General features: G+C 39.6%; 1 protein-coding gene across 3 annotated transcripts in view; it reads right to left on the bottom strand.

Annotated features, from left to right (window-relative positions):
• DDX46 (DEAD-box helicase 46) overlaps positions 1-27,545 on the bottom strand; it is a 42,914-nt gene extending 15,369 nt beyond the window's left edge. The window contains exons 1-21 of one of the 3 annotated variants that reach the window (XM_081319540.1): positions 27,388-27,545; positions 26,007-26,039; positions 25,700-25,732; positions 23,761-23,949; positions 23,332-23,472; positions 20,682-20,778; positions 19,891-20,056; positions 18,496-18,647; positions 18,230-18,343; positions 14,012-14,177; positions 12,364-12,484; positions 11,386-11,561; positions 10,925-11,046; positions 8,792-8,870; positions 6,524-6,606; positions 5,946-6,110; positions 4,474-4,636; positions 4,189-4,382; positions 2,515-2,652; positions 723-872; positions 104-304 (exon numbers count right to left, since the gene is read on the bottom strand). In XM_081319540.1, the coding sequence (XP_081175666.1) occupies positions 104-304; positions 723-872; positions 2,515-2,652; positions 4,189-4,382; positions 4,474-4,636; positions 5,946-6,110; positions 6,524-6,606; positions 8,792-8,870; positions 10,925-11,046; positions 11,386-11,561; positions 12,364-12,484; positions 14,012-14,177; positions 18,230-18,343; positions 18,496-18,647; positions 19,891-20,056; positions 20,682-20,778; positions 23,332-23,472; positions 23,761-23,949; positions 25,700-25,732; positions 26,007-26,039; positions 27,388-27,404 (2,700 nt within the window). In that variant the 5' untranslated portion in view covers positions 27,405-27,545. Of the gene's footprint in view, positions 1-103; positions 305-722; positions 873-2,514; positions 2,653-4,188; positions 4,383-4,473; positions 4,637-5,945; positions 6,111-6,523; positions 6,607-8,791; positions 8,871-10,924; positions 11,047-11,385; positions 11,562-12,363; positions 12,485-14,011; positions 14,178-18,229; positions 18,344-18,495; positions 18,648-19,890; positions 20,057-20,681; positions 20,779-23,331; positions 23,473-23,760; positions 23,950-24,991; positions 25,108-25,699; positions 25,733-26,006; positions 26,040-27,387 lie in introns of those variants that run through there. The other 2 variants (XM_081319541.1, XM_081319539.1) reach the window with 2 other exon arrangements.
• Positions 27,546-27,905: the final 360 nt, after the last annotated feature.

Raw genomic sequence — 27,905 nt, 5'->3', positions numbered from 1 at the left:
TGCAGAGCTGTCCAGATAGTGAAGATTGTACTATACACAATTAGCAAAACATAAAGCATTTAATGTAAGACTATAATAAAATTGATTTGTAGAAGAGGATGACCTTAAACTGAAAAGAGACCAATACTTGTGCCTCGGCTCCAAGATTCTTCTGTGCATTGATTCTCAATGCCAATCTCTTAGCAATTTCTAATTTCTCTGCATTTCCTGCTGTTGGGGCAGGAACGTTAGATGAACCACCGGATGATGCCATGTCCTTCACTCTTTTCTTTGAATTGAACATGCTTTCAATCTGCTCGTCAATCTAGCCAAAAAGAAAAGTGAAAGTTCATACTTTTAGGGTAAACACAGTAAATGATTAGAAACAGCATGCTAACTATTTAGATACCTAAGCAACTGGTTTCTTTTTTCAAACACTAACCTGAAAAAAAATCATCCAAAATAAAAATTGCTCAAAAAATATCCAAAGTAAAAAAGTAGAAAAAACTGGGGTTCATTTTTGTGGCAACATCAAATGGTTCACAGATTGTGAAAATGATAGACAGATATTGATGAATGAAAAATAATACAGTATTTGACTACACTTTTAAAAAAAACGGGCTCACAAATTCACTCCAATATAACAAATGCCCATAAGATCAGTCAGAGGAGGGGGGGGAGTGGTATGTCAGCATGTTTTGCATCCGAAATATCTAACTAAAAGTAATGTACGGAATACTTACATCAACTGCTGTATCTTCATCATCTGAATCCTGCAAGCCAAGTGCCGCTTTTTGTAACTTCTTCCGCTCATTAGCCAAAGCTTCTTCTGTTTCATCAAACTTGAATCCTTTACCGGAGAAGCCGCTACTCTTTTTAATTGTTTTTCCCTCCTGAATATGCATATTAAAAAGTCAGCCCCAAAATATAAAAATGTTCTAAATGTTTATTGGCGAAAGTTTTAAAATTTACCATGTGAGGTATCTTAACGTGGCATTTTAAAGAAACAGGGGTGCCTTGGGTGATACCAGCTTGGCTGCACATACTTAATAAGTTGGGTTCTCTGGGCTTTGGGAGATGAATACTGAGGTACTGATGAGATTTCCCACCAGCGTTTTGCACTGCATCCCAGAGAGTCTTCCTCAGAAGCAAGGGTTTGCCTTGCAGTCTTTGTAGACTGTAAGATATGAACTCAGAGAGTTGGTTGGTGATTGGAGGTTTCCTGGGAGCTACTGATTAATGATTGCTGGAAATTTGACTAGTTCACTTCATCTCTTTGTTGTGTCTGGTTTGGATCAGTTGCCTATGTGGCAGATTCCTAACAACCTCCCAACTGGGACACAGATGAAACATCTGGAGAAAACCCGATCAGTACCTCCGTATTAATTTCCTGAAGACCAACTATTAAACAGATGAAGAAATGTGATAATTTAGTATCTACCATAAACCTAAAAAATTATACATTTAAGACTGGAATTTTAAGAGATAAATTAAATTTAACCATCATTCAAAGAACAACATATATTAGTTGAACAAATTCACCCACCCATTCCTCCCTGCCTGTTGGGCTCTCCTTCCATAGCCTCTTCTCTGTCCCCTTCTTTCCCTGTCGGTTTTTTTTGTCCCTCTCCTGCCAAAATCTGCTCCTTTTATATCCTCTCCTCTCTCCCCCCTCCTTTTCTCTTCAGTGCACCTCCAGCTGACCTCTCTCCTCAAGGATGCGCTTCTCCATCTTTCTCCATCCCCTTCTCTTTTCCCCATTGTCTTTTTTCCCCTCTCCCTTTCCTGCCAAAATCTCCTTTTATATCCTCTCCTCTCTCCCCCTCCATTTTCTCTTTGGTGCAACTCCAGCTACGCGCTGCTTCTGGAAGCGCCAATCATCTGGAGACTGGTGCTGATCCTAGATGCTCGGTAGAGCCCCGAGAACACCGGAGCTCCAGCTGGCTCTCCCACAGGCCTGTGCGGTGCTACCACTACTTTAGCTCATCCCCCCGCTACACTTTTTTACAGGTTTTTTTAACAGTGCTTTTCAACCCGTTGTACGTGTACCACCTACCAGGTGCTGAAGTACCACCAGTAGTACGTGTACCGTGGGTTGAAAAGCAATGGACTAGAAAACCTTCTCAGGACCAGATCAGGAAAACTTAAGAGAGATCATTGGGAAGAATGAAAAGTCAGTTGTTAATACTAAATGCAGTTAATGATGTACAATGTTTTATGAGTTACCAGAGGAGCTACCATTCTTGGGTGCTCCCACATGAAGAAAACTTCCTAGTCATACAAAAAAAAAGCATCACCCCAAAGTTCTAGCATAATCCATTCCAATACCATGTGTAGAATAGGCCTTCTGTGATCAGAATGCTCTTTCTGTTTACATAAGAGTTCCTTCAATCAATCTGAAAAGGTACAAACTGTACCCCTAAGGCACCTAACCGTTCTGTTTAAGAATTGGTGTTTTTTTTTCATACATAAAACATAATCAGGATTTAAATAAGCAATCTGAAACCAACAGCATCTGTAAAATGGGTAACTCACAGCTTTCTGCTGATCTTTGAAATCGGTCCAAAGTTTCTCTAGCTCTTGAGGAACTGTGTTACCTGACAACTCCAAAGCTTTAATTATATCACCAGCATACCGTGCTTGATCTTCAGTTATGAAAGTATAGGCATAACCCTGTAATAAAATACTAAGTATAAACATAACTGAAAGTACATTGACTTAAATTTATTTTTCTTTCTGTGAAGTTTCCACTACGCTGGGATGAATTTGTGAAGTCCAATTTCCTTCTTCCAAATCAGTTATCTTTCTCTACCTTCAGAGAAACAGATCCACACCAAAAATAATTTGCACTGAAACTTTTAAACAAGATAAAAACTAATACAACTAGTACAAAAGAAGAAAATTTTTTTTAAAAAAAATCAAAGAAAAAGAAAAAAGATCCAGGAAAGATACAAGAAAAAGAAAAAAGATATAAAGAAGTGGCTTCCAATATCCTTCTCAGCAGTTATAAGTAGAAATATGTTTGCACTTCTCTCTTTATAGTTACATCATATTACTCTTTGTATAATTTATGCTATTTACCAGAACCATAAATCTCAATTTTCTTTCATTTTTATGCAAAGTCCTTCAAAGAATAAATTATGTTTTCATATTTTTACATAGCCAGTGAGATCAACTAAATTTTAAGTGTGTGTGAAAGATGTGCAGTATTTAATTCATGGTTTCAAAATAACTAAATATATACCATACAAATGAAGTAAATAAAAAACAATCACAGCATAAAGGGTTGAGTATTAATACTGTCACAAATTTCTGAGCTGATAAAAATCAATTGAAACAAGCCATTAGTTTCTAAAGGATTAAGCAACATTCCAAAATGATTAAATATGTTTAGTTTTAAATAATAGGATATCATGTATTTCTCATCTTCATTTTATTCTTTTTTTAAAAAAATAGATTTAAAAAGAAACCTGAAATCAATACAAATATAGAGCATGATCCAGAATGCATATCATGTAAATGAAAAAGTGATACCTATCTTCAGTGGCTCAAAAGTGGAATGAGGAAAAATATAATTTTGTTAACATTTTTTTCCTCCTGCAACCTGCATAATCAGGAACTGGTCCCCCCCTGGTTCAATGGGACATTTCCACACAAGATTTCACAGAACTGAATACTTAAAGAGATTCACTCAGGATCTTTGCACGTACACATATCGACATGTAAACTATCAGACATATATTATAATTCTACAGTGCAGTCCTATTAAGCACATGGTCAACAATTTTCAATTTGGTTTCAATTGCAAAATCACTATTTAATTGAAAATGAAAGGTACAAATCACTGAGTCAATGCAATTAGGCCAAGGGTTGAAGAACATTAAATCAAGGATCAGACACAGTCTGAGGGCTTCAAGTTATTCACCACTGTTCAATTGGAAAAGAATACATTTTTATTCATATTTCTGCTGATCTTTGAAATCATTCCTAAGTTTCCAAATTTTAGAGCAAATGGTTGCTCAGAAAGTGTATAAATTTGAAAATGGGGAGCTTGATGCAAACAAATAATTATTTTATTCTTAACATAATTTATAATAATAATCTGCAAATCCAATACATCTGTAGCATTCCATATTTTCAACAAAGCAATAACCCATCCTAATGAGACCTTATCTTTAAGTCATTATTGAAAAAAATATATTTACATACTTTGTTGCCTGCACGCCCAGTTCTGCCTGCCCTGTGCACATAATCTTCATAATGATTAGGACAACTGTAGTTGATTACAAGCATAAGATGTTTTACGTCAAGACCTCGAGCTGCTACTGATGTAGCCACAAGCAGTTTGCATACTCCGCTCTTAAAATCATTGATTATGCTGTCTCTGTCATATTGGTCAATACCTGCAGAAGAAAACATAGGCAAAGGATGTTGATAAACATTTAATGTTCAATTATTTTGTCAAATAATTAAAAGACAAGGAATGCCCACTACCTCCATGAAGTGAAAGACAGGGGTAAGAAGCTCTCATCAAGTCTTTCAGCAATCCATCAGCATGTTCCTGTTTATCCACAAATATAATGACAGCTCCTTTTTCCTGATAATGTCCTAGTAGCTCAAGCAATTTCAAGAATTTATTCTCTTCCTCTATGACAATCTGAAAGACCAGAATAGTTCATGAAGGAAGCAGCACAGTTATCACCAATGAAACGTTAGGAAAGTATGCTTTATAGTAGCAATAAACCTAATTCAAACATTATAGTAAACATTCTCAGTGGAATCTTACATTAATTTTATAATAAAAAGGATTTTTTAAAATAAAGAATCCATCATTGGAACTAGCAAACAGAGCAGAATTCTGCTTCGTTTTTCTTGTCTTTGGGAAAAAAGACTGCCTAACTACAAAGTGAGTACTACAAAGCTATATCATTATTTTGTGGTCAAGTCATTCGAAGATTACTTTGCTCATGAAATGATTTATAGGACTGCCACTTAACTCCTGGAACTCCAGGCAACTCACAATATGTCAACGTTGTACAATAATATCTAAATTAACCATAACGCAAATTAAAACTGTAATGGCAGACGACTATATAAAACAAGGCCACATAAATTAGTCAAATCCATAATAATCTGATTGTTCAACCTGCCTTATCCAACATCCTGGCCAAATGTATTAGCCCATGAAACTTCTGAATCTATATTTTGGACATCTACGGTATACTTGAAATTATTTCTGAAATTATCTCCAATTTCTATATTTTTTTCAAAGTAGCATAATGGGCTACTTTGAAAAAAACCTAAGCTTTAAACTGTATTTCACATCACCTAAAAAGTGAATTCTGGCTTCTGATTCTAAACTCATAAATAATAGCTGAGCAGTGGTAGTGGCCTCGAGGTAAAGAAGCTCGCCTCCCACTTGGAAGGTTGAGAGTTCAATCCTATGTAGCGGCAGATGTTTCTCCCTCAGGGCACAAAGAGAAAATATCTGTTACGAACTTAGGTGTCAGGAAGAGCATCATGCCAGTAAACGTTTAGCTGCACCCAGTTGCCCCGACTTCACCCCATAACAAAGGCATTAAAGGGTCATAAAAAGAAAAAGAAAGAATAGCTATGGATAATATTTAGAAAGCCAGCCTTGGACCAACTTTTTTTTTTTGATAATACCAGTCACAAAGTACCAGTTCCTATTTGAAGATGTTCTTTATAATAGCATATGGTTTCCTTTGATAATTGTTCTGTATGAACGTCTTAGCACAGCAGATTATTGGATAAACTTTACAATAAAAATTGTATACAAGTGCTATCAGTCTGCCGCACAAGATACGTATTAATACATCTGAGAGGTCAATGCCTGCAAAATATTTACAAGCAAAGCTTCTTGGATATATAACTTTGTTCTTATGCTATCCTTTGAAGGCTGTCATTAAGACAGGAAATACAAAGGTTACATTTCTACATCTTACCACACTCTGTTCAACATCTGAACAGACAACACTCCGGCCACCAACTTGGACCTCAATTGGTTTGCTGAGAATACGGCGAGCTAAAGCCTCCATCGCTCTAGGGAAAGTAGCAGAAAACATCACGGTCTGGCGATCAGGTCTCACATTGTCTACAATGCGCATAACCTATTAGGAATAAAAAGGTGGGTTAACAGTGAATTTCCCAAATCAGCTACCTCTTGTTTGTCTGAGGAATGAAATTCTTCTATAATGCTCAGTGTCTATACCAGTGGTAGGAAATTATCTACTACTAAGATATTCACAAGTGGTTAATATGTGAACTCTATTCTTTTTTTTGTTTGTTTCATAGAATCTTGTACCTAATTTAATGAATCGGATAACAGGCAGCAATGTAGCATAAGTAGGTACCAGGCAATACTTTGGACTCTTCCCTGCCCATTTTGGTACCTATAATCATACATTAAACATTTACTAGACAAAAATAACATTCTAGTAATCAATACCTATGCTATCATGGAGCAGAACATGACATACTACCATTGTTAGGAAATTTGTTAACTAATAATCCCTCTGGTTACCTGAGGCTCAAAGCCCATGTCAAACATTCTATCTGCTTCATCAAGGACAACATATGTCACTCTCCGAAGATTTGTCACCCGACCTATAGAAAGGAGAAAAAACAACAAAAGGAAACAAGAATAAATCTAAAAGCTATTTTTCTTCATAAAATATGTAAATAAAATGGTACATATTCTGACTAAAATCTAAAGAAAGATTTAAACATTTATTTATTTTAGAAAAAACAATTCACTAAATGCCTTATCTCTTTTTGCACTGGCAAATGTTTTGGCAATTGTGTACTGATGCACAAGGCTGATTATTTTGTCAATTTCTTCTCTTGTATACCAGTACAGAAGAACCTGCAAAATTCAGAAAACAGCCCTCACCAAAACACATCATAAAACTAAGACTAAGGTGAAGCAACGAGCCACATCAGCCATTATCTGTGAGCGCCACCTAGAAAAAAACATATTAGAGATTACAGCGCATGTGTGGAAAGCAAAATTCAAGTGATAATTGAAGAAACCTTAAAAAATCTTAATGTCATTATTGGAAATACTTATGGTTCAAAATTTAATTTTACACTGAAATTAGGGAGAGCTTTATTTCCAATTTTCTAAGCAGAAAGTCTCATACTGGTTCATAGAACTTATTCATAGAAACTACCACCATACAAATATAAACAGAACTGCACTATTTTTTCTCATTTACGAATATAGCTTAAAATTAATGAACTCAATCTTAAGGATAGTTATCCTCCACACAGTGACAAATATACCCATGCAAAGGCTATCTTTGCCTTGTGTAATGATCTACACAAAAAGATTTCCTTTAATTTAAACTAGAAAGTTTCAAAGGTGCTGATATAAAGTGTACCTAACCACCACATAATTGTGTTTGAGAATCAACAATTCTATGCTAAATCTTGTGTCCAAAAGAAGAATGAGCATACATCAGTGATTCTCCATTACTAATTAATATACTATCTATTCCCTCCTTGTTGGTTTATATGGCAAAGAAGAGAGAATATGCATGAATACTTAACACATACCGGTATGTTTGTTTTTCTTTTAGAACTTAATTCTATGACTTTTTTAAAATAGTAGAAAGCAGTCTGAGGATTTGACCTGAGAAGCCATGAACCCCTAAACTGGAAAAAAATTAGAGATTTTCTGCTGTAGGTTTCTATTGATCTAATATTTAATGGAACCAGAGAGAGTAAAGAAAACCCTTCTATCACTTTATACAAACTGATATCCCCCTTTGAATAAAATGATACCACAGCGAATGTATTAAAAACAATAAAAGCACTTATAAAAAATCTGCAGATGCCCAAGCCGTGTCACTTCTATTTTGCTTAGTGAATATATACAGGAGGTCTGAGTTTCACCTCAGCTACTGATGCTTATTGGTTGGAAGCTGGATTGAGTTAGACCTTACTGCAGCATCTTCAAGCAAGTGGATAGCTCTTTTTAAAAATCTGAAGGAGGAAATGCTATTTTAATGTGATGTAAAAGTAACTAATTCAAAGTAAACATAAAATTTCTATTTTTTTCTTTACCTCTAAATGCATTATGTAGCATATTATTCCTATTAAGCAAAATAAAATATTTGCAACACTTTTTTATTTGACTCTTACCGTACAAGTGTACATTATTTTGGAACAGCATTGCTGTACCTACCTTTGATGACTTAGTCTTTGGAAGCCCAGTTCTATAACTCTTGAAGGAACTTTTTCCACAGAAGTCAAATGTCAACAGTTTAGTAAGAGTTTTTACAGTAAAATACATAAACAAACAATCAAATATTATGTGATAAGCACATAATGTGGCAGTAAAATGTATTGTAAAGCTGCAATATCTCCGTTTAGGCTATTATTTATCAAAACATTTTGAGAAAAAAAGCCACTTTTTAAACTCAAACTGTTATGTTTTATACCCAAATTTAGAGCTGTAAACTTCTTTGTACAAAAAGTGAACAATCAGTATCAACAAGCCTGACAGGGAACGTGATTTCAATATAAACGATAGATATCAAACATCTGTTTTTAGAAAGTTAATTCTGAAGTTAAGCTATAATCCCCAAAAGAGTATGTTTATATTAAGAAATACTTCAAGGGTTTCCATTCATTGAATACTTTTGAAATCTATAATGAAAGATATTGAAGAGAATCATTTTTAAGACTAGCTTCTCTATTAGAATAGATATCACAGCTTCAACAGATCTATGAATTTCATTATTAAGGGGGAGGGAAACAATGCTACAAAGAAAAAACATTTTCTTACCATTATTAGCTGCTAACATATCAATCATACGGCCAGGTGTGCAAACTATTATTTCCGCACCCCTTTTCAGTTCAGCAATCTGATTATAAAGTAAATAGAAGACACTATTTTAATGAGTAACATATATAACAAGTAACATTTTTTTATTTATTTATTTTATTTTAATTCCATTTATATCCCGCCCTTCTCCGAAGACTCAGGGCGGTTTACAAGCTTAGCAGTAGCTAAACTAAACTATCTATACCAGCGATCTCCAATTTTTCCGGCTCCGTGCACTGGCAATGGCGGGGGGGGGGGGGCAGTGGTGGGATTCAGCCGGTTCGCACCAGTTCAGTAGAACCGGTAGCTAAATTTTGCTGCATTCAGAGAACTGGCTGGCTTCCAGAAGTCCATTCTAGGCCTCGGAGGACTGGAGGAGGCCTCCCAGGCCTAGAACAGTCTACTGGAAGTGCGTGGATGCCACTCCCGGAAGTCTGTTCTACGCCTCGGAGGCCCAGGCCTACATTGAATAAGAGAACCAGTTGTTCAGGTATTTGAATTCCACCACTGGGAGAGGGGATGGTTTCGTGTGCACATGCTGCTTGCACAAATGCAGCTTCGCACATATGCAAGTGGATTAGCCCATTTGCGCAACCCAGTTCCCAACAGACTGCAGCCTGGCACCAGACCAGGGGTTGGGGGACCCCTGATCTATACTATTAATATATGGTTTAAAATATGCTTCCCCGTTCTCAATTATTAAATTGATACATGTCAGAGAAATATACTGCTACCGTACAGAGAGGGAACTGGGTGCTCACATCCACCGGGTTCCTCTATCTAAGCCCACATTTTAAATAATGCCCATTTATTTAGCCTCATACCACCCTTTACCTAAATATAGGTAAAAATGAATTACCACTGAAAAAATGTGTAAAAGCAGTTAAAGAAGAACGAAGTTTTCACTTTCTGCATGCTGCCATCCCATTGTTTCAAATCAGTAATTTTTAAAATATAATTGTTGTGATATGTAGACCTATCTCCAATATTATTTTGTTACCAGGTAACATTATCAGTCACCAGGTAATGTGAACCTTAGATTGAGAAAACCTCACTATTCAGGTTTTGTAGCATCTGTCACGACAATTGACTAATTCAAATCCACCATTCTCTTTAGAATATTGTAAAGTTGTAAATATTCTTTCTTTATGGAAAGTTGGCTAAAACAAATCTGTATGTTTTCCAGCCCTTGTGAATATTCAAAGTAAAACTGTGCGTTCAAATTTTAGATTCAATTTGAAAATGGTACTTTGAAATACAAACATTGCACCTGTCTGCAAGGTAGCTGGGTCTTTTCCTAGAATCAACTGAAGAGTGCAGAGAAGCTCAATATTTATATTTGTAATTTAAGCATATTTTTGGAATCTGATGCAAAAATAATCTGATTATTTTGGAAAAAAGCCTATTTTTGTTTCTAGAGAAAGAATATTTTTCTGATAATAAAGCACTATCTATCTAGGCCTTCCTATATCTCTTAACCATCAGAAGCAGCCTGAGGAAGTAGGGTAGATACGAGGACAGTTGGGAAAAATTACTGCAGGAGTTGATTTGTTTCAGGTATCTAGTCCAATGCTTTTAAGCACAGAAAACAATAATGAAACTATGAAGGAACTGCCAAACCTGACTGCAAAAAAGGCAAACGTTGTTTATCACATAGATGGCAATATAATCCGTCATCCTATGACAGCTTTGCAGCATTTATTTTTTATTTTATTTTATTTTAATTCCATTTATATCCCGCCCTTCTCCGAAGACTCAGGGCGGCTTACAAGCTTAGCAGTAGCCTTCATTCTATGTATATGCCTGCTTATTAGGGCTTTCGCCCCCCACCCCGAGCGGCATTATTACAAAGTCAGCTTAATTGCCCCCAACAATCTGGGTCCTCATTTTACCTACCTCGGATTCAATCTATGAAAAATGCTTCAATATGTCACCTTATTTTCTAAGGTTTAGATGGCTGCCTTTATGGCTATTTAAAATGTTCCACATAAGTGCTGCATTGGTACTGCATGCTCCAAAGCACTTTTTGAAGACTGAATCCAAAGTTCTGGCAATCCTGGATTCTATAAATACGATGTAAGTTTGATAACATACCTGTTCGCTTATTCCCGTTCCTCCATATACACATACGACTCTAACCCCAAGGGTCTTTGAGAATTTCTTACACTCCTTTGTAATCTGTAGAGCTAGTTCTCGAGTAGGTGTCATAATGACAGCTGGAAAAAAAACACCCAGAACTTTTAGTCCAAAAGCCCTCATCATGTACACTCTAGCAATTTTGATAAAACTGAGACTCTCCTCAAAGATTTCTGTACATAATGTAGTGACAAGAAAAAAGGCCTTGTTTTGTTATACTTTACAGAACTCTCTTTCCACTAAAACAAGACCATCACCATTTTTTTTCAGCATGAAGTTAAAACTGTGGTTATTTTCAATTGATTAGCTTGTGCTCTGCATTGTTTCAAAAGCTGTTTTGTGATTGTATTTTGTCTCCTTTTAGGAACATTTTAAGAGCGTGTGCTCTACATGAGTGATTGGACTAACAACATCCGTACCTATTGGACCTTCGCCTTCTTCTAATGATCTCTGATCCATGATGTGTCTGAACATGGGCAGCAGAAATGCAATAGTCTTTCCACTTCCTGTTTTAGCAATGCCAATTAAATCACGTCCACTCATAATTGCAGGTATAGCTTGGGTCTGAATAGGGGTGGGCTTTTCATAGCCATGTCTTAAAAAAAGAAATAAAAAGGTATTTTATGGACATGAACAACATCATATATGGTTCTACAAAAGTACCGATTTTCAGTTTTAATATCACATATTTTAGAAAGTACAGCTATGGATTAGTGAAGAAGTGATAAATACTAGGAACTATTACATATTCTGATACCTTTAGATCAGACATGTCAAACACAAGGCCTGGGGGCCGGATCTGGCCTGCGAAGTGGTTTCATGTGGCCCGCGAAGCCATCCTGGAAACAGTGAGGGAACGGCCCCCACTGCCTTGGCCCCGGCCCAGAGACCCTCCCTTCTGCCAGAGACCCTCAGATCTGTCCCACTCCTGCCCATAGGCACCCTTGATGCGAACGATGTAGAGCTGGCCATGCCCACCCAGTAGGCCATACGCACTCTAGCCACGCCCACCCAGTAGGACACACCCACCCTGGTCATACCCACCCAGCCCCTTGAGGGCAACCGCAATGCTGATGCGGCCCTCAATGAAATTGAGTTTGACACCCCTGCTTTAGATGATGTCAAGCTGTAATTCATAGAAACTGCAGCCAAGCCTAGGAGATCCTGAGGATTATACTTCAGCAACACCTGAAGGATCCCAAGTTCTTGATTTCTGGCACGTGGGTTTGTAAAGCAGAAACTGCCTTATAAAATACTTGACTGAAGCTAATAAGTGTTTAGCAATATATGAAGCCCTGCACCCCTCCCCCCATTTTTGCTGTACACTGCAAATCTCTTCACAATTTTTTCTAATCCTAAAATATATAAGCTGTCTATTTCCATACTTGCTTGCTTACTTTTTCAGGGAATTCAGGATTTTCATAGAAATACCACACTGGACCCAGGTTTTGATCGGCTTGGGACATCCTTTACCCTTGACTGTAATTCCTTCCATTTCCAGTCTGTATGTATTTACCTCTGCAACATATAACCTGAATTAATATATGAATCGCTCATTTGTTGACATTTACTAATGTGTCTTCTATATGAAGAATGCTACTTAATGTTTGATCACTTTTTTACAAGATGGCATATTCAGGTATCTTTACGAGCAATATATAACAATGCATTAATATAAAACTGATGAAACTCATGCAATCAGCATCATTATCTACAACCACTGTGCATCTTCTTTTGTAATACAAAATAATATTTAGCAGCTTTTTAATTAGATAGCCTGTTAGCCTGGTTAAGACTACAGTAAACCATAACCCGATTAGATTGATTCTGGATAAGTAAAGTAGACACTCTCTTATGGCTTGCACAAGCAATGCCTAAAAAAATCTTGGCTTTGCATTTCACGTGACTGCAATTACTGTGGGAAGCTTTTAAAACTCTGAGACTAAGCAAATAACGTTGAATAATAATTCCCTCTCCATACTCTGTTTTTTAAATAAGAAGGAAAACTGAATATTTTTATTAGGGCAGCAGGCACTTGGGACTTAGGCAGGAAAGAAGAGAAAGCACCTACTTTGGGCTCTTCAATAAGGAAGCTGTGGGCAAGGATCTCAAGCTGACTCTTATTGTTCCAATATGGGAAAAGGAGCTAAAGGCTCCAAATCGTATGAATCAACGGCTCATAGTACAAAAGAAAGAAGCCTGTTTGTGGAATGGCTATTTTGAATCCAAACTAATGACTTCATAAAACATTCTGACTGTTTTTCAATAGAAGTAATTTGTTCTCCTGTTAGATTTGGAAAAAAATCAAATATTATGCAGATCCATGAATCTCTGCTTCCTGGCTATGGGAAGACTTATTTTTCCCATTTTTTTTACCCTGTTGCGATTTCATTAGATGCTAAAAAAAATCTTGGCTTTGCCTTTCACGTTACTGCAATTACTGCTGGAAGCTTTTAAAACACTGAGAACTAAGGAAATCACTTTGAATAATAATTCTCTCTCCATACTATTTTTTTTAATAAGAAAGAAAACTCTCATTAATCTTTTCACATGTAAGAGCAGGAATCTGTAGTTGTGGTGTAGAATATACCACACGTATTAATAATAATACATTTGTTTTTAGACCAATGTTTCTCAACCTTAACAATTCTAAGATGTATAGATTTGCACTCCCAAAATTCCCCAGCCAGCATGCTGGCTGAGATAATGGCTGGTTAAGGAACTTTGGGAGTTAAGTCCACACAGTTCAGAGCTGCCACAGAAAAACTGTATTACCACACAACAAAGACAGACAATCCAGGAAAGACAGCAGCTCACAGGAAGTGTAGAGGATTCTCTGCAGCCTCCTACACTGTTCAGGGAGCTTCCAACCTGAAAAGTTTAAGAGGTACCAGACTAGAGGGATAAAGAAACTGCCACTTCCTCATTTAATGAGGAATTAATTTAATGAGGAAGTAGAAAATTTCTTGAGATGAACCCAATTCACAACGTCTCACAATTTAATTTACTGAATTTAGTATCGGTTTCTTTGACACTGCTTATTACCTTCCAGAGTCATTTTGGCTAGCTCAGGAACTTCAACATAGAAGTTTTTCCTGTAAGGCTCATATTCAATCTTTCCATGATCCACTGGCTCCAGCAATTTCCTATGTTTCGTCTGGTAGCCTGTCAGTGCAGTCTGGAGATCAACTTCCTCCTCTTCAGAAGAATACTGGTGAGTTACAAAGCAGGAAAAGTGATCTTTCGGAAGACTTTTTTTTTCCTGCAAAGCGTTTCTATATATTTTTTAAAATGTTTGAAATTCTACAAGGCTACACATTATAAAACCAGAGAATAAAAAAACCACAACTAACCAAGTAACTACAACAGCATGACAGTAATGGCTTACAGAGATTTGCTCATTCTGAAACTTGTGTTATAATGACCCACTAGATATTTCATTAACTTATATATTTAAAACTTCAGCTGCCTTTTACAAAGTACCTTTTCCCAAGATAGCTTGCATGCTTCTTTTCTTCCAAATTTACAGTTACTAGCTTTATCCTTCCTTGGTATCTGTACTTTTACTATGAAAACTACGTGTCTCACCTCTCTCGTTTTTGCTTATAACTGTTTTCTGCCACTGTCGCATTTCTACGTGTTGTCTTACCACCCTGGTTCCACATGGCTACTGGGTAACTACCCATTTTGCAGAAGCTGAGGTAAGGAGAACTGTCCTGGCAGCTATGGTGAAAACAGCACTCAACCCATGCTCCCCTTTTAGAAGGGGAAAATACAGCCTCTTCAGTTGCTCTCTCTAGAGTTATATTGACCAACAGAGGAACATGAGTAGCCTGTGCAGCAAAATTTCATTTCCCATAATATTAACAGTATTTCTGATTATGGTGAGCACGATCCTTCTGCTCCCTTTCAGGAATGCCTCATTCTGAAAAAAGTATAAATCTTAAGCATTCACAATACACAAGTAACGACAAAACAAATTATTGGATTCCAATGCAAATATGTTCATTATTATATAGATTGGGAAACTGAACAAAATAAAATTATTTATTTATTTATTTTATTAGACTTATATACCGCCCTTCTCCCGTAGGACTCAGGGCGGTTCACAAGGTTTTTTAAAAACAATACAAGAAGTTACAAAAATTAAAAACAATTAAAATGATTACACTAACCTTGAACTAAAAACCCCAATTACAATTAAAATACAATTAAAACCCCAGTTAATACTCTCAGTCCAGGCCAGAAAGCTCGAAGAGCCAGGTCTTCAGGTCCCGGCGGAATGAACGAAGGTCAGGGGCAGTCCTAAGCTCTACAGGCAGCTGGTTCCAAAGGGCCGGCGCACCCACAGAGAAGGCCCTCCCCCTGGGTATTGTCCGCCAGCAATCTTTTACCGGCAGTACCCTGAGAAGACCCTCCCTGTGGGAGCGCACAGGACGAAGGGAGCTTGATGCCGGCAGCAGGTGTTCCCTCAGATATCCCGGACCCAAGCCATTTAGGGCTTTATAGGTCATCACCAGCACCTTGAATCTCACCCAGAGGGCAACCGGGAGCCAATGCATCTCGCAGAGTAGAGGTGTTACATGGGAGTATCGGGAGACCCCCATCACAACTCGCGCGGCCGCATTCTGCACCAGCTGAAGCCTCCAAGTGGTCCTCAAGGGCAGCCCCATGTAGAGAGCGTTGCAGTAGTCTAAACAGGAGGTCACAAGCGCATGAGTGACTGTGCGCAGGGCATCTCGGTCCAAGTAGGGCCGCAACTGGCGTACCAGGCGAACCTGGGCAAAGGCCCCCCCTGGTCACGGCTCCTATATGGTCTTCAAAACTGAGCCGCGAATCCAGGACGCCCAAGTTGCGAGCCCTATCAATGGGGGGGTAACACCTCACCCCCCCATCATTAAAGATGGAATGGACTGGTTAGTCCGAGATGCCGGTATGCACAGCCACTCAGTCTTGGCAGGATTGAGACGAAGCCTGTTTCTCCCCATCCAGACCTGGACCGCCTCCAGGCAACGGGACGTCACGGTGAGGGCATCACTGGGTTGGTTCGGGGTGGAGAAAAAAAGTTGGGTAACATCAGCGTACTGATGATACCCCACCCCGAAACCACGAATGATCTCGCCCAGCGGCTTCATATAGATGTTGAACAGGAGGGGAGAGAACCAACCCCTGAGGAACTCCACAAACGAGAGGCCTTGGGGCAGACCTCTGCCCTCCCGTCAACACCGATTGCGAGCGGCCCAGGAGATAGGAGGAGAACCACTGCAAGACAGTGCCTCCCACTCCCAACCCCCTGAGACACCGCAATAGGATACCATGGTTGACGGTATCAAAAGCCGCTGAGAGATCTAATAGAACTAGGACAGAGGAGCAACCCCTGTCCCGAGCCCGCCAGAGATCATTCACCAGCGCGACCAATGCCGTCTCCGTGCTGTACCCGGGCCTGAAACCCGATTGGTACGGGTCCAGATAATCAGTTTCCTCCAGGAACAGAGGAAGCTGATGCGTCACCACACTCTCAACAACCTTCGCCAGAAAGCGAAGGTTGGAGACACGACGATAGTTGCTTAAAATCGCTGGGTCCAGGGCAGGCTTCTTGAGAAGGGGCCTCACCACCGCCTCCTTCAAAGCGGCGGGGAAGACACCCTCACTCAAAGAGGCAGATAATTACTGCCTGGAACCAGCTTCGTGTCTCCTTCTGAGCCGCATAAATTAGCCAAGAGGGACACGGGTCCAATAAACAGGTGGTGGAACTCAGCCGCCCCATAATCCTGTCCACATCATCAGGGGAAACAGGATCGAACTCAGTCCAGATAACATGCTCAAGACCGTCCAATTCCTCCATATCAGACTCTGCCCAGAGTCCAAACCAGCCTGGATCTGAGTGATTTTGTCCGTCAGATGATGACTAAACTCCTCAGCCCGCCCCTGCAAGGGCTCCTCTCTCACCTCCTGATTAAGGAGGGAGCGAGTCACCCTAAACAGGGCGGCCGGGCGATTATCTGCGGACGCAATGAGGGCAGCGAAGTAATTAGCCTTCGCTGTCCTCATTGCAGCAAGATAAGACCTTATGAAGGTTCTTAACAGCAATCGGTCAGATTCGGAACTGCTGGACCTCCAACTGTTCTCTAGACCCCGTCTCCGACGCTTCATCTCCCGGAGCTCCACAAAAAACCATGGAGCCCAACGGGATCTGCACCGGGTCAGGGGTCGCAAGGGTACAACACAGTTGAGTGCCTCAGTGGCCGCCTTTTCCCAGGCATCAACCAAGGCATCAACTGGGCTGTGAGTGAGGGCGATGGGTATAGACCCAAGCGCCATCTGGAACCGTTCTGGGTCCATTAGGCGCCTGGGGTGGAACCATCTGGTCGGTTCCGTAGCCCAGCGGCGGGGGGTGGCATAACGGAAGACCAGCCGCAGGAGATAATGGTCGGACCATGACAGGGGAACAATGACTGGTGAACCCCCTCCAAGATCATCCAACCACTGTCCGGACAGGAATACCAGGTCGAGAGTGTGACCCCCCACGAGTCAGGCCTTGAATTACCTGGGTCAGGTCCGTGGCCGTCATGGAAGCCAAGAACTCCCGGGCTGACTCCAACGCCCCTCCCAGGGAAGGCAGGTTGAAGTCACCCAGCACTATAAGCCTGGGGAACTCCACCGCCAACCCTGAGAAGGTGTTGAGGAGCTCGGGCAGGGCTGTTGCCACACAGCTGGGCGCAGGTATGTAAGCAACAAGCCCATCTGAACCCGGGGGCCACATCTCAGGAGGAGGGTCTCACTCCCGCCAATCTGGACAAGGGTGGTCTCCTGCGGACATAGAGTCTCCCTAATAACCACCGCCACCCCTCCACCCCTACCTTGAGCCCGTGGCCGGTGTAGCACACAGAAACCTGGGGGGTATAACTCGGTCAGAGGGACTCCTCCCTCCGAGCCCAACCAAGTTTCCGTAATGCATGCCAGATCCGCGCGCTCCTCCTCGATCAAGTCACGAACGAGGGGGGCCTTATTAACAACGGATCTGGCATTAAAATAAACCAGCCTATGCTCAGGGACCTGATCACCCTCATCCCCAGGCGAGAGGGTGCTAACCGGAGGGTCGGAGCGTGCCACCGCATGAAAACAGCGGGGGCGCGATCCCAGATGTTGATGCAGCCCTCTGTGCAACCACCTGCCGCAATTCCCATGATTTAAACTAGCCATCTCTTAAAACGCAGTTTTTCCTGGAGTTTCACATGAAGTAATACAACACAATTTAATTACCTCCATTGCATCCTGATCATTCACCATGAGTTCTCCTTTCTTCTTTTCAGTCTCTGGAGAAGCTTTTTTGGTTTTCACTACAGTTACTACTTTTGTAACTGTTGGACCCGATTTCTTTAAAATGAAAAAAAAGGGGGGGCATCTTACTGAATTTGGAAGCATACAAAGCAAATCAGGAAGATGAATTACTTTAATACTCTAATTTTGAATTTATGTATCATAATATTCAAAAAACTATTTCAAAACCTGAATCAAACCCAATTTACCTTTTCACTTCCAGCTCCACCTTTTACACTTCTCATATTAAACTTCTTGACCTCTTCTTTTACTTCTTCCATATATGCATCTAGTGGATCTAACTCTTCATCTTCAATTTCATTACCTTCTTTTTCTCCTTCTGCAGTTTCTTCATCGTCATCTAATGTGAAAGATATTTTTAAAAACATGTTGGGATACAATCTGTCCATACATAGGTAACTCATACTTCCCTAGATACATTTTGATGGTAAAAAAGGAGTCTTCTGTGTATAAATAGCAACACTGATTTTCTGCACAGCCTAACTACTGAATGTGGAAGTTTTTACTTTTTCTACCTATAAAACTAAATACAAATTTTTAAAAAATGAAATAACAGACTCAACTTCTCTCTCTCCATAGATGCGCAACCATTGTTTGTTTTCAGACTGCCAGTTGTATATTTTTATAGGCCTGCTTCTATAAAGCCAATACTGCTACATGTTTTTGAATCAAATTCTAGCGCTATTTTCCATTTCTGCTTGTGAGCAATACAATTTTAGACCCAAAATATTTTGATTATTTTTTTACCTTTCCTTTAGAAGCTCAAGGTCATGTGAACACATTCTCTTCTCCAACTTTTCCTACATTAACCCTATGAAGTAGATTGTATTAAGAGCACGTCTCTGGCTTCAAATAACCTAATGAGTTTTTCTGGGACTTGAATTTGGGTCTTCTTGGCACAGTGGCTCCTTGCTTAAATCTCTGTCACCTAATAAAACTAAATCAAGGAGGTCTTGAGAATAAAACTGACCCTCTTTCAAGTTCTCTACACAATACAGACTCAGTGCATAAGAAATAAAGTGTAAAAACAGCATGCATAAACTGTTCTATGGACAGAACACCTAGTTTCAGAAGGTTTGGGAACCAAAACTTGCAACTTTGGGATGCCTTCATTTGTGGAGGACTGGTTTGCTCCACAAGCAAGAGTTTGAGAGAAGCATTTAAAAACTCCCAAAGTTTCAGCAGCTTCAAGAAGGCATGGGGAGGAGAAGTTGGGAAGTTAAGACAGGGATGTGCAGGCTGGTGCAATCAGCCATGCTACATCAGCAGCTGGTAAGTCAGGAGTGAAGAAAGAGGGACATGAACTGACTCACACTAAACTTGTTCAACTCACCCTGACTGGATTTTGTTTCATTCCAAATCCATAAAAACAAAAAGCATTTTAAATTTCAGTTGCCTTCAATGCTGATCCAAAACAATTTGGTATAATCTCTAGAAAGCAAAAGGCTGAAACAAAACAGTTTCCCCATTTCATGCACTATCTTAAGAAACACTGTGGCATATTGTCTTTAGTTTTAGCATATTGTTCAAAAGAACCTAGCCTCTTTTCTTCACAAATCATTTTAATATAAAGACATTAATACCATCATCATCTTCTAAACTCCATTTCTTCCCCTGCTTCATCTCTTCAATTTCTTTCTTCAGTTCTCCTATATTTTCCATAGCTTTCTTGCGCTGCTCTTCTCTCCATTTTTCTACTCGTTCTTTTCGTTTTCTCATCTCCTCTTCCAATTTATTTTGATCAAAATTCTATTACAGGGAAAAAAAATCATCCAAAAGGTAGTAACCAATTTCTAACATGGCTTAAAGAGAAGTGAAACTGATCTAGATCCTAGAAGCATACAATTAGTGAAAGCCTGATGATCAATTCCATCCAGTACAACAACTTTTTCAGACACTGAACTTTCTTTTCTGTAGAACTAAAATGTGGTAAAACTACATTCTAGACCAGTGGACAGCAACGGAAAAGGAAATACATATATACAACTATTTTGTTAAATCGACTAGTATGGGTAGAAGCAAATAGGAGCTCTTTACAAATTAGGTAGAAAAACCTGTCTTTCTAAAAGGCAACATGGTTTTGTTGAAAGATAATCAAAAATAAGTAACAAACGCCAGGAAGATCAAATAGGTTAACAGGGTGTAATTAACAACACACAATGCAAGTTATTAGGATTTTAAAATATATAATTATGAAATCAGTTATTGTCTGGCTCCACCCCTTAGAGACCTTTAAAACAGATGCATATTTTATATTTGGTTTTTTTTGTGCCATTTCTCATTAAAACCTAAGAAACTCTGCAGAACCTTCAAAATTATCGTTTTAAAAATGGCTTGTTACTCTTTATACACTTGGAGCTCTTTCTGTACTTACATTTACATCTTTATCTTTTTCTTCTTCCTTGTCCTCTTTCTCTTTTTTCTTGTCTTTGTTAACTTCCACACCTTCTATCTTTTCTGTAGAGCGTGATCTGAAAGACATAGAAACCACAGCGTACTGTAGAATGCTTTCTATTCTCCTGACAGACAATACCGATGAACAGAAACAATAGTTTTTATTATACTTTGTTTCACTGGATGAAATGAAACTGAATATAATGAATGAGTCTTAAGTTTCTGAACTCTTTTTTCTGCCCTTCTGGCAGGCAAGATGCTTTTATTTCAGTTTTTAATTGAGATTTAGTATTATGTCTATGCCTAGACAAACTATCTATCTATTTATTTATTTATTTATTTATTTATTTATTTATTATTTATTTATTTATTTATTTATTTATTTATTTATTTATTTGATTTGATTTGATTTGTATACCGCCCTTCTCCCGAAGGACTCAGGGCGGTGAACAGGGACATAAATATCAAAATACCCAAAATACAGAAATTAAAACAAATTAAACCCTAGTGCCCAAATGCAGAAAATAAATTACATTAAAACAATAATTAAAACAAAACCCATCAGACCAGGCTGGCTTGTACAAACAAATAGGGTTTTTAGGTTGCGTCGGAAGGAGCGAAGGTCGGGAGCCATCCGGAGCTCAACCGGTAAACGGTTCCACAGGTCAGGCGCACCCACAGAGAACGCCCTCCCCCTGGGGGTCACCAGACGGCATTCTCCGAACGGCGGCACCCTGAGGAGGCCCTCTCTGTGGGAGCGCACTGGGCGGAGGGAAGTTGATGCTGGTCGCAGGTGCTCCCTAAGGTACTCTGGACCCATGCCATGTAGGGCTTTGTTATAAACCGGGTTAGGGAAATAAGCCAATTTTAAATTGTGCTTCCCTAAAACTGGAACAAATTCGTTTCCCTCTTGCAGTGTTTAGACAGCATATTCATGGCTTAATAGAGCTGCCCAAATCTTTCATAGTTTACGTGTAAAACAATCTTTACAACCCGTGGAAAATTTCATACTCAGGCTTAAAAATTGCAGGTGTTAAATCTGTAGGCACTGAGAAAATACAATCTTTAATTTATGACCAGTTGTTTAATGATGGTTCAGTTACAATGGTTCTCCCCAGAGCTAGTTATGACCCAGTTCTGATGTTACCTCAGCCGCATGTACACATCTCTGTAGTGATCATGATGGCATTTTGAGCACTTGGCAACCGGATCACCTTTATGGCCATTTGCAGTACTGTGGCCACATGGCTGCAATTTGTGGATTTTGTTTTGCTAGTTTTTGGCATCTACTTTTGGTTCCTGGCAAAAAACACCCACTGCAGAAAATGGATTTGCTTTCCGATCACTGCGCTTGCTTAACGGACTCTATAACTTTCAATCCAGTCATGGGATTCCGCAGCTTAAAACCACAATGACATGACTATAATTCCAGAGTCAATTACAGTCGTAAGACAAGGACTACCTGTATCCCACACACACTGTTGCCTTCAACTATTTTGTATAAAGAGTTCCTAAAGTTCGGATGCAATCTTAAATTGCAATTAATCAAAAATTGAAAATGAAGAGAAATTTCTCTCTCTTTCTTTTGAGTAGATGATAAAATAAAATTCTCGAAGACAAAATTTAGCTCTTAGGAACAAAAAAGGTGGCCATTCTATCCAATGCAGAGTTAGCCAGACTTAGGTCCATTGATTTTAAAGAATTTAAATGCATCAAAATTTGCCTAGAAACCGCTTTATGTATACTTATATTCCCCCCCCCCCACGGGACACAAACACACAACTTTCACTGAGTTCAATGGGATTTACCATCAAATATGTGATTAGTGTAAGCAAGAAGTCTACCAACAGTACATAGATTAGTTTGTCAAGTTCCTTTTTCATAAACAGTCATTCCAAAGATCAGAGAATATTGCAGAGCAATGTTCCAGACTGCAGTTCATGAGTAAGGTTATGGTGGTTTTTCCCCCCTATTCTATTCAATTATACCAGTGGTTTTCACCAGGTGACCCCTTGATATTTCACCATATTTCAAAGGGTCACCAGTAGAAAAATATGTAAGGAAGGGTATGGCATATGCCAAGGGGCCACAAAAAAGCAAGGTTAATACTGTCTTGTTGGCAGTGAAAACACACCATTTAGTGTCCTGTGTCTGTATCTAAGACATGGAATTGGGCATAATTGCCAGCCAATTTATTTGCCAATTTATTTGGCAGATGGTGGAAGCCCTCAGCAAACAACTGACAAGGGATTGTGCTACGCTACTAAAATTATTATAAATAAAAACATATGTTCTGTTTACAAACCAAATGTGCAAGTGGGGATCTTCTTTCAATGGTAATGGGACCTGGACAGGGGAACCACAGGAGAAAATCAAGGTTGGAAGGGGGCTGCAGGCAAAAATGGTTGAGAAACACTGATTTGTATTACTGTACTCACAATAAGCATAAAACTAGGTGTACCAAAAGGATACTCTCATATAGTGAACCAGGTGTAGCAAAAAGAGATTTTTGGCATATCAGAGTACGATATACAAACAGCATTCCACAATAAAAGTTCATAGCTACATAGCTGGAATGTGATCATAACAACAGCTATATTATTAGAAAAAAAATGCATACACCCAATTACCTGTTTTCTACTTTCTTGCTCTTGCCAGGGCTGGAAGATCGAGACCGTCTGCCTCTGCTTCGGCTTCTAGATCGTCTTCTCTCTCGGCTGCGTGATCGCCTTCTCTCTCTACTCCTTTCCCTCTCTCTACTTCTTGAGCGCCTGTACAAAGCAGATGTGAGGTACAATCTTAAAGTGATTTTTTTTTAGTTCATAAGACATCACTCACTAAAAGGAAGTAGAAAATACTCATTTCAGAAAATAAAACAATGAATTCCAATAAAGGAACAATGAATTCTAATGAATTAAGAATCAAAGCCAATTTTTACACTGACAAATTGTAAAAGTACAAAAGAATATTCCTTCTTCATGTCATCAACCTTTTTAAGAAAAATGTTCAGCATTTACTGATTTTTTCCTTGCAGGAGTCTATTAAAGACTGCGACTTACCTCACCCGTTTTCTGTCACGCGATCGAGACCTCCTCTTGTCCCTGCTCCGCGATCTCTCACGCCTGCGGTCTCTGTCTCGACTCCTAGAGCGCCTGTCATCTCCACGTTTTGCTCTTTTGTCAGATGGAGAACGACTGCGGGAACGGCTACCAGAGCGCCCTCGTGATGAGGAGCGCTTTCGATAATGCCTACAACAGAAGGATGAAGGCAAAGAATACAGAAATTTAAGTGTAAAGGATGTGATAAACAGGTGCTCAAGACCACAATTAAAATTATTCGAAATGCTTCCAAACTATACTGTGAAAATATGTCATCATTCATTTTCAGTATTTGCACTATTGCATCAGTAAGAATTGATGTGGTATTCTTATAAGAGGGTTAGTCTGAGACTGAGACCAAGACTGAAATCTTTACAAACTCTTGAGATTCTCTGGGATAGATTTTTTCTAGCAATCCACTTGATTGTAACCATTAACACTACTAACTGGGAAATACGGAAATATGGAGCCCTAAATTCTTCTAGGAGTAAATAAAATGAAATATAAATTGTTAAACAGAGGATATTATGTTATACATTCCAGCCTATTAATTTCTGGATTCAAAATAATAAGTGGAAGAGTTAAAGAAGCACAATGGTAATAGCAAGGAAGTAGCTGATAAATTTTTCATGAAGACAAAGCGAAACAAATATATCTCCTGTCAGTTAATATGTACGGTATATATCCCCCACACTTTTCTCTTTGTATAAATACTATTTCTGGGGAAGGATACAATATGCTCTAGGTTATCGATAGAATTATAGAAAATGTAAAGGTAAAGGTTCCCCTGCACATGCGTGCTAGTCGTTTCCGACTCTAGGGGCCGGTGCTCATCTCCGTTTCAAAGCCGAAGAGCCAGCGCTTGTCCGAGGACATCTCCGTGGTCATGTGGCCGGCATGACTAGACGCCAAAGGCGCACGGAACGCTGTTACCTTCCCACCGTAGTGGTCCCTATTTTTCTACTTGCATTTTTACGTGCTTTCGAACTGCTAGGTTGGCAGAAGCTGGGACGAGTAACAGGTGCTCACTCTGCTACGTGGCACTCAGGATTTGACCCACCAAACTGCCGATCTTCTGATCAACAAGCTCAGCGTCCTAACCCACTGAGCCATCGCGTCCCTTTATAGAAAATACAACTCTATAATTAGCTACTTCCTCAGCCCAATACAACTTCCAAGAAATGTTGCTCACCACTCAAATGATAGCGATGTGCTCCAAAATGGAGGAGGGAAGAATATATTTTCAACCAAGTTATTGAGGTGTTGGTCAAGCATGTATTTTACCTCTAGCATACATGAATACATAGGATATGTGTCAACAATGCTCAAATGAAGTGCAGTCAGATTCTAAAGTACAGCCAAGTTTGCTAAGCACAATGTACCCAAAATATAAATATAAATTTTTACGCAAGTAAAAAAAAACACATCCTCTTTTCTATTTAACTATCCTCTTAAAGCAGGGGTGTCAAACTCACCGCATCACGTGACATGTCACGACATATCGCAACTTTTTTTTGCATTGCCAGAGCTGGGGTGGGCACAGCCTCCGTATGATGCAACCAGCCCACGGGCCAGCAGTTTGACACCCCTGCCTTAAAGCCTTTTGCAAAGCAGAGAGTGCTGAGAAATTAAAGACAGTTGCTTCCTACTACCACAGAAAAGAGAACAATGTTGAAACTTCTTGTGCTATATGGCACTTTACATAAAATAGGAAACTATCATACACTAAAGAAAAAAAGCATCATGAAAAGCCTAACAGACATCAGAACTGAATTATCACACACATATACTGAAAGAGGTGGCAACTATTTGATCAATACAATCATTAATCATTTACATAGTACATCTGTGTTTAGAAATTGTGAGAACAAAAAGTATTATTTTAAATAGATTAACTCACTGTTTCTGTTTGGACAACTGTTGCTTTGTTGATCTAAGGAAATGAAAGAGATTAGGTAAGCAAGGTGGTATCTTCTACTAAATCAGTTTTGGATGATTTCAGCATGAAACCGTTCAAACCTGCCAGCCACGGTTGGGCTCTGTTATTTTATACAATAATGAGTTTCCCCTATGAAGTATTCTGTGCAAGCTATTTCAAGTTTAGTATGTGATTGACCAAACCTCATGTCATGTAAATCATTTACATATTACATTTGTGTTTAGAAATTGTGAAATCAAAACCTATTATTTTAAATAGATTAACTCACTGTTTTTGTTTGGACAACTGTTGCTTTGTTGATCTAAGGAAATGAGAGAGATTAGGTAAGCAAGGTGCTATCTTCTACCAAATCCGTTCTGGATGATTTCAGCATGAAAAGGTTCATACCTGCCAGCCGCGGTTGGGCTCTTATTTTATATAATAATGAGCTTCCCCTATGAAGTATTCTGTGCAAGCTATTTCAAGTTTATTATATTATTGATCAAACCTCATATCATGTAAATCATGGATATTTTTCAAGATTGTGCTATGCAACTGATTTTTCATTATTACAATTATTGTAATAATTGTTCAAGAAGGATCTCACTATTAGAAGGAAAACATAAATGGTGGAGAGGAAAGTTGTGTTCTCAGATATTTGATCCAGTTGTTTTGAAATTTATTTATGCGATTATTCTGGCAAGCAGCTGTGAATGACCCCCCCAACCAATAAAAAAAAATCATAAGAAACATTTTTAAGCCTTATTATACTTCAGTGCACAGGAAAATAAATCTAAGAAGCAGAACTAATGTGTATGTATATCCTGTATATATATTCATATTTTTTTTAAAAGTGCATTGCAAAGAATGGCAGAATAATGTTAGTACAAGGGCTTGAGGAGTCTTGGTGAATTAAGCTGTTGCAATAATGCAATTTTTAAAATAATAATACAGTAGCGTCTTTCACCAAGAGCAATCTGGCAATATTTTCCTAAACCTGGCCCTTGTCACGTATTGTTCTTCTAATATTATCAATCATAAATCGTTCCACATGCTATCCTGACTCGCCTATGCTAGACAAATTGATAAATGTGCACAACTTGACAAGGATTAGAGTGGAAAGCCGCCGCGAGGCAGGAAACCACCAAATGAAAGAAAATTTGCGATAAGAGATGTTTGAAGCCCAAATTACAACTGTACACGTCGTAGCCTTTTTAAGGGGCATCAATACGAGACACGCCGGGGGAAACGTGACAATTGACTTGTCCGAATAAAAGTCGCATTTAGACCGACGGCCTAATTGGACTTTAAGGCCCAGAAAGAACGTGGCCCATCGAGGAAAAGGCCAGTGGCCAAAAGCAAAGGCAACACGGACGATCCTTATCAGCCATGTTGCAAATCGCCTGGTTGAAAGCTTATTCCTATTTCGAAGCTCCCGTGTTTAAACTCGCGGCGTTATAAACAGTCCACTCTTTAAATCCGGCGGCCGCTCTAACGTCCGACGAGGCTCCACCCGGTTTCCTCGGCCTTCTCCTCCTATCCTGCCCCGGCTCCTTCCTACGTCCTTCCCTTCGGCCCCAGGTACGGTGGAAAGGCCAAACCCTGCAAGCCCGCAGTAACCCGACAGCCAAGCCGGCTCCTGAAGTCCGCCGCCCCTTCGCGCCTTTTACCTCGATTCCCGACCCATGGCAGCGGCCCCGAAGCCGCGAAGAGGGACGGCTTTCTCTCCCGGGTCGGCTCCTCAAAGCCAAGCGGCGCCTACGACCATTTTCCGAGAAGCGAGCGAAGCGGAAATGCATCAGCGACGCCGAAAGGGGAAGAAGAAGAAGAAGAGGGCCCAGATTATCGCCTACAGCCGGTCTACAGCAGCCTCTTCTGCCCGGCGGAGCGACCAACAGCCGCTCTCCGGAGCTCTGCAGCCAGCGCGGCTGCGTATCCCGCCGGAATTTTAAGCGGGTGGTAGCTTTGTCCTTCCAAGATCACTGCAGATGGGGACTGTAGCCAAGAAATTAAAAGATGCTTGCTCCTTGGGAGGAAAGCCATGGCAAATCTAGACAGCACACTAAAAAGCAGAGACATCACCCTGTCAACAAAAGTCCGTATAGTCAAGGCTATGGTCTTCCCAGTTGCAATGTATGGCAGTGAAAGCTGGACCATAAGAAAGGCTGAGCGCCAAAGAATTGAAGCC

The sequence above is a fragment of the Vipera berus genome (genome assembly GCF_964194415.1).
Source record: "Vipera berus genome assembly, chromosome: 2".
Classification (NCBI taxonomy): domain Eukaryota; kingdom Metazoa; phylum Chordata; class Lepidosauria; order Squamata; family Viperidae; genus Vipera; species Vipera berus.
This window is presented reverse-complemented; position numbering and strand designations above follow the sequence as displayed.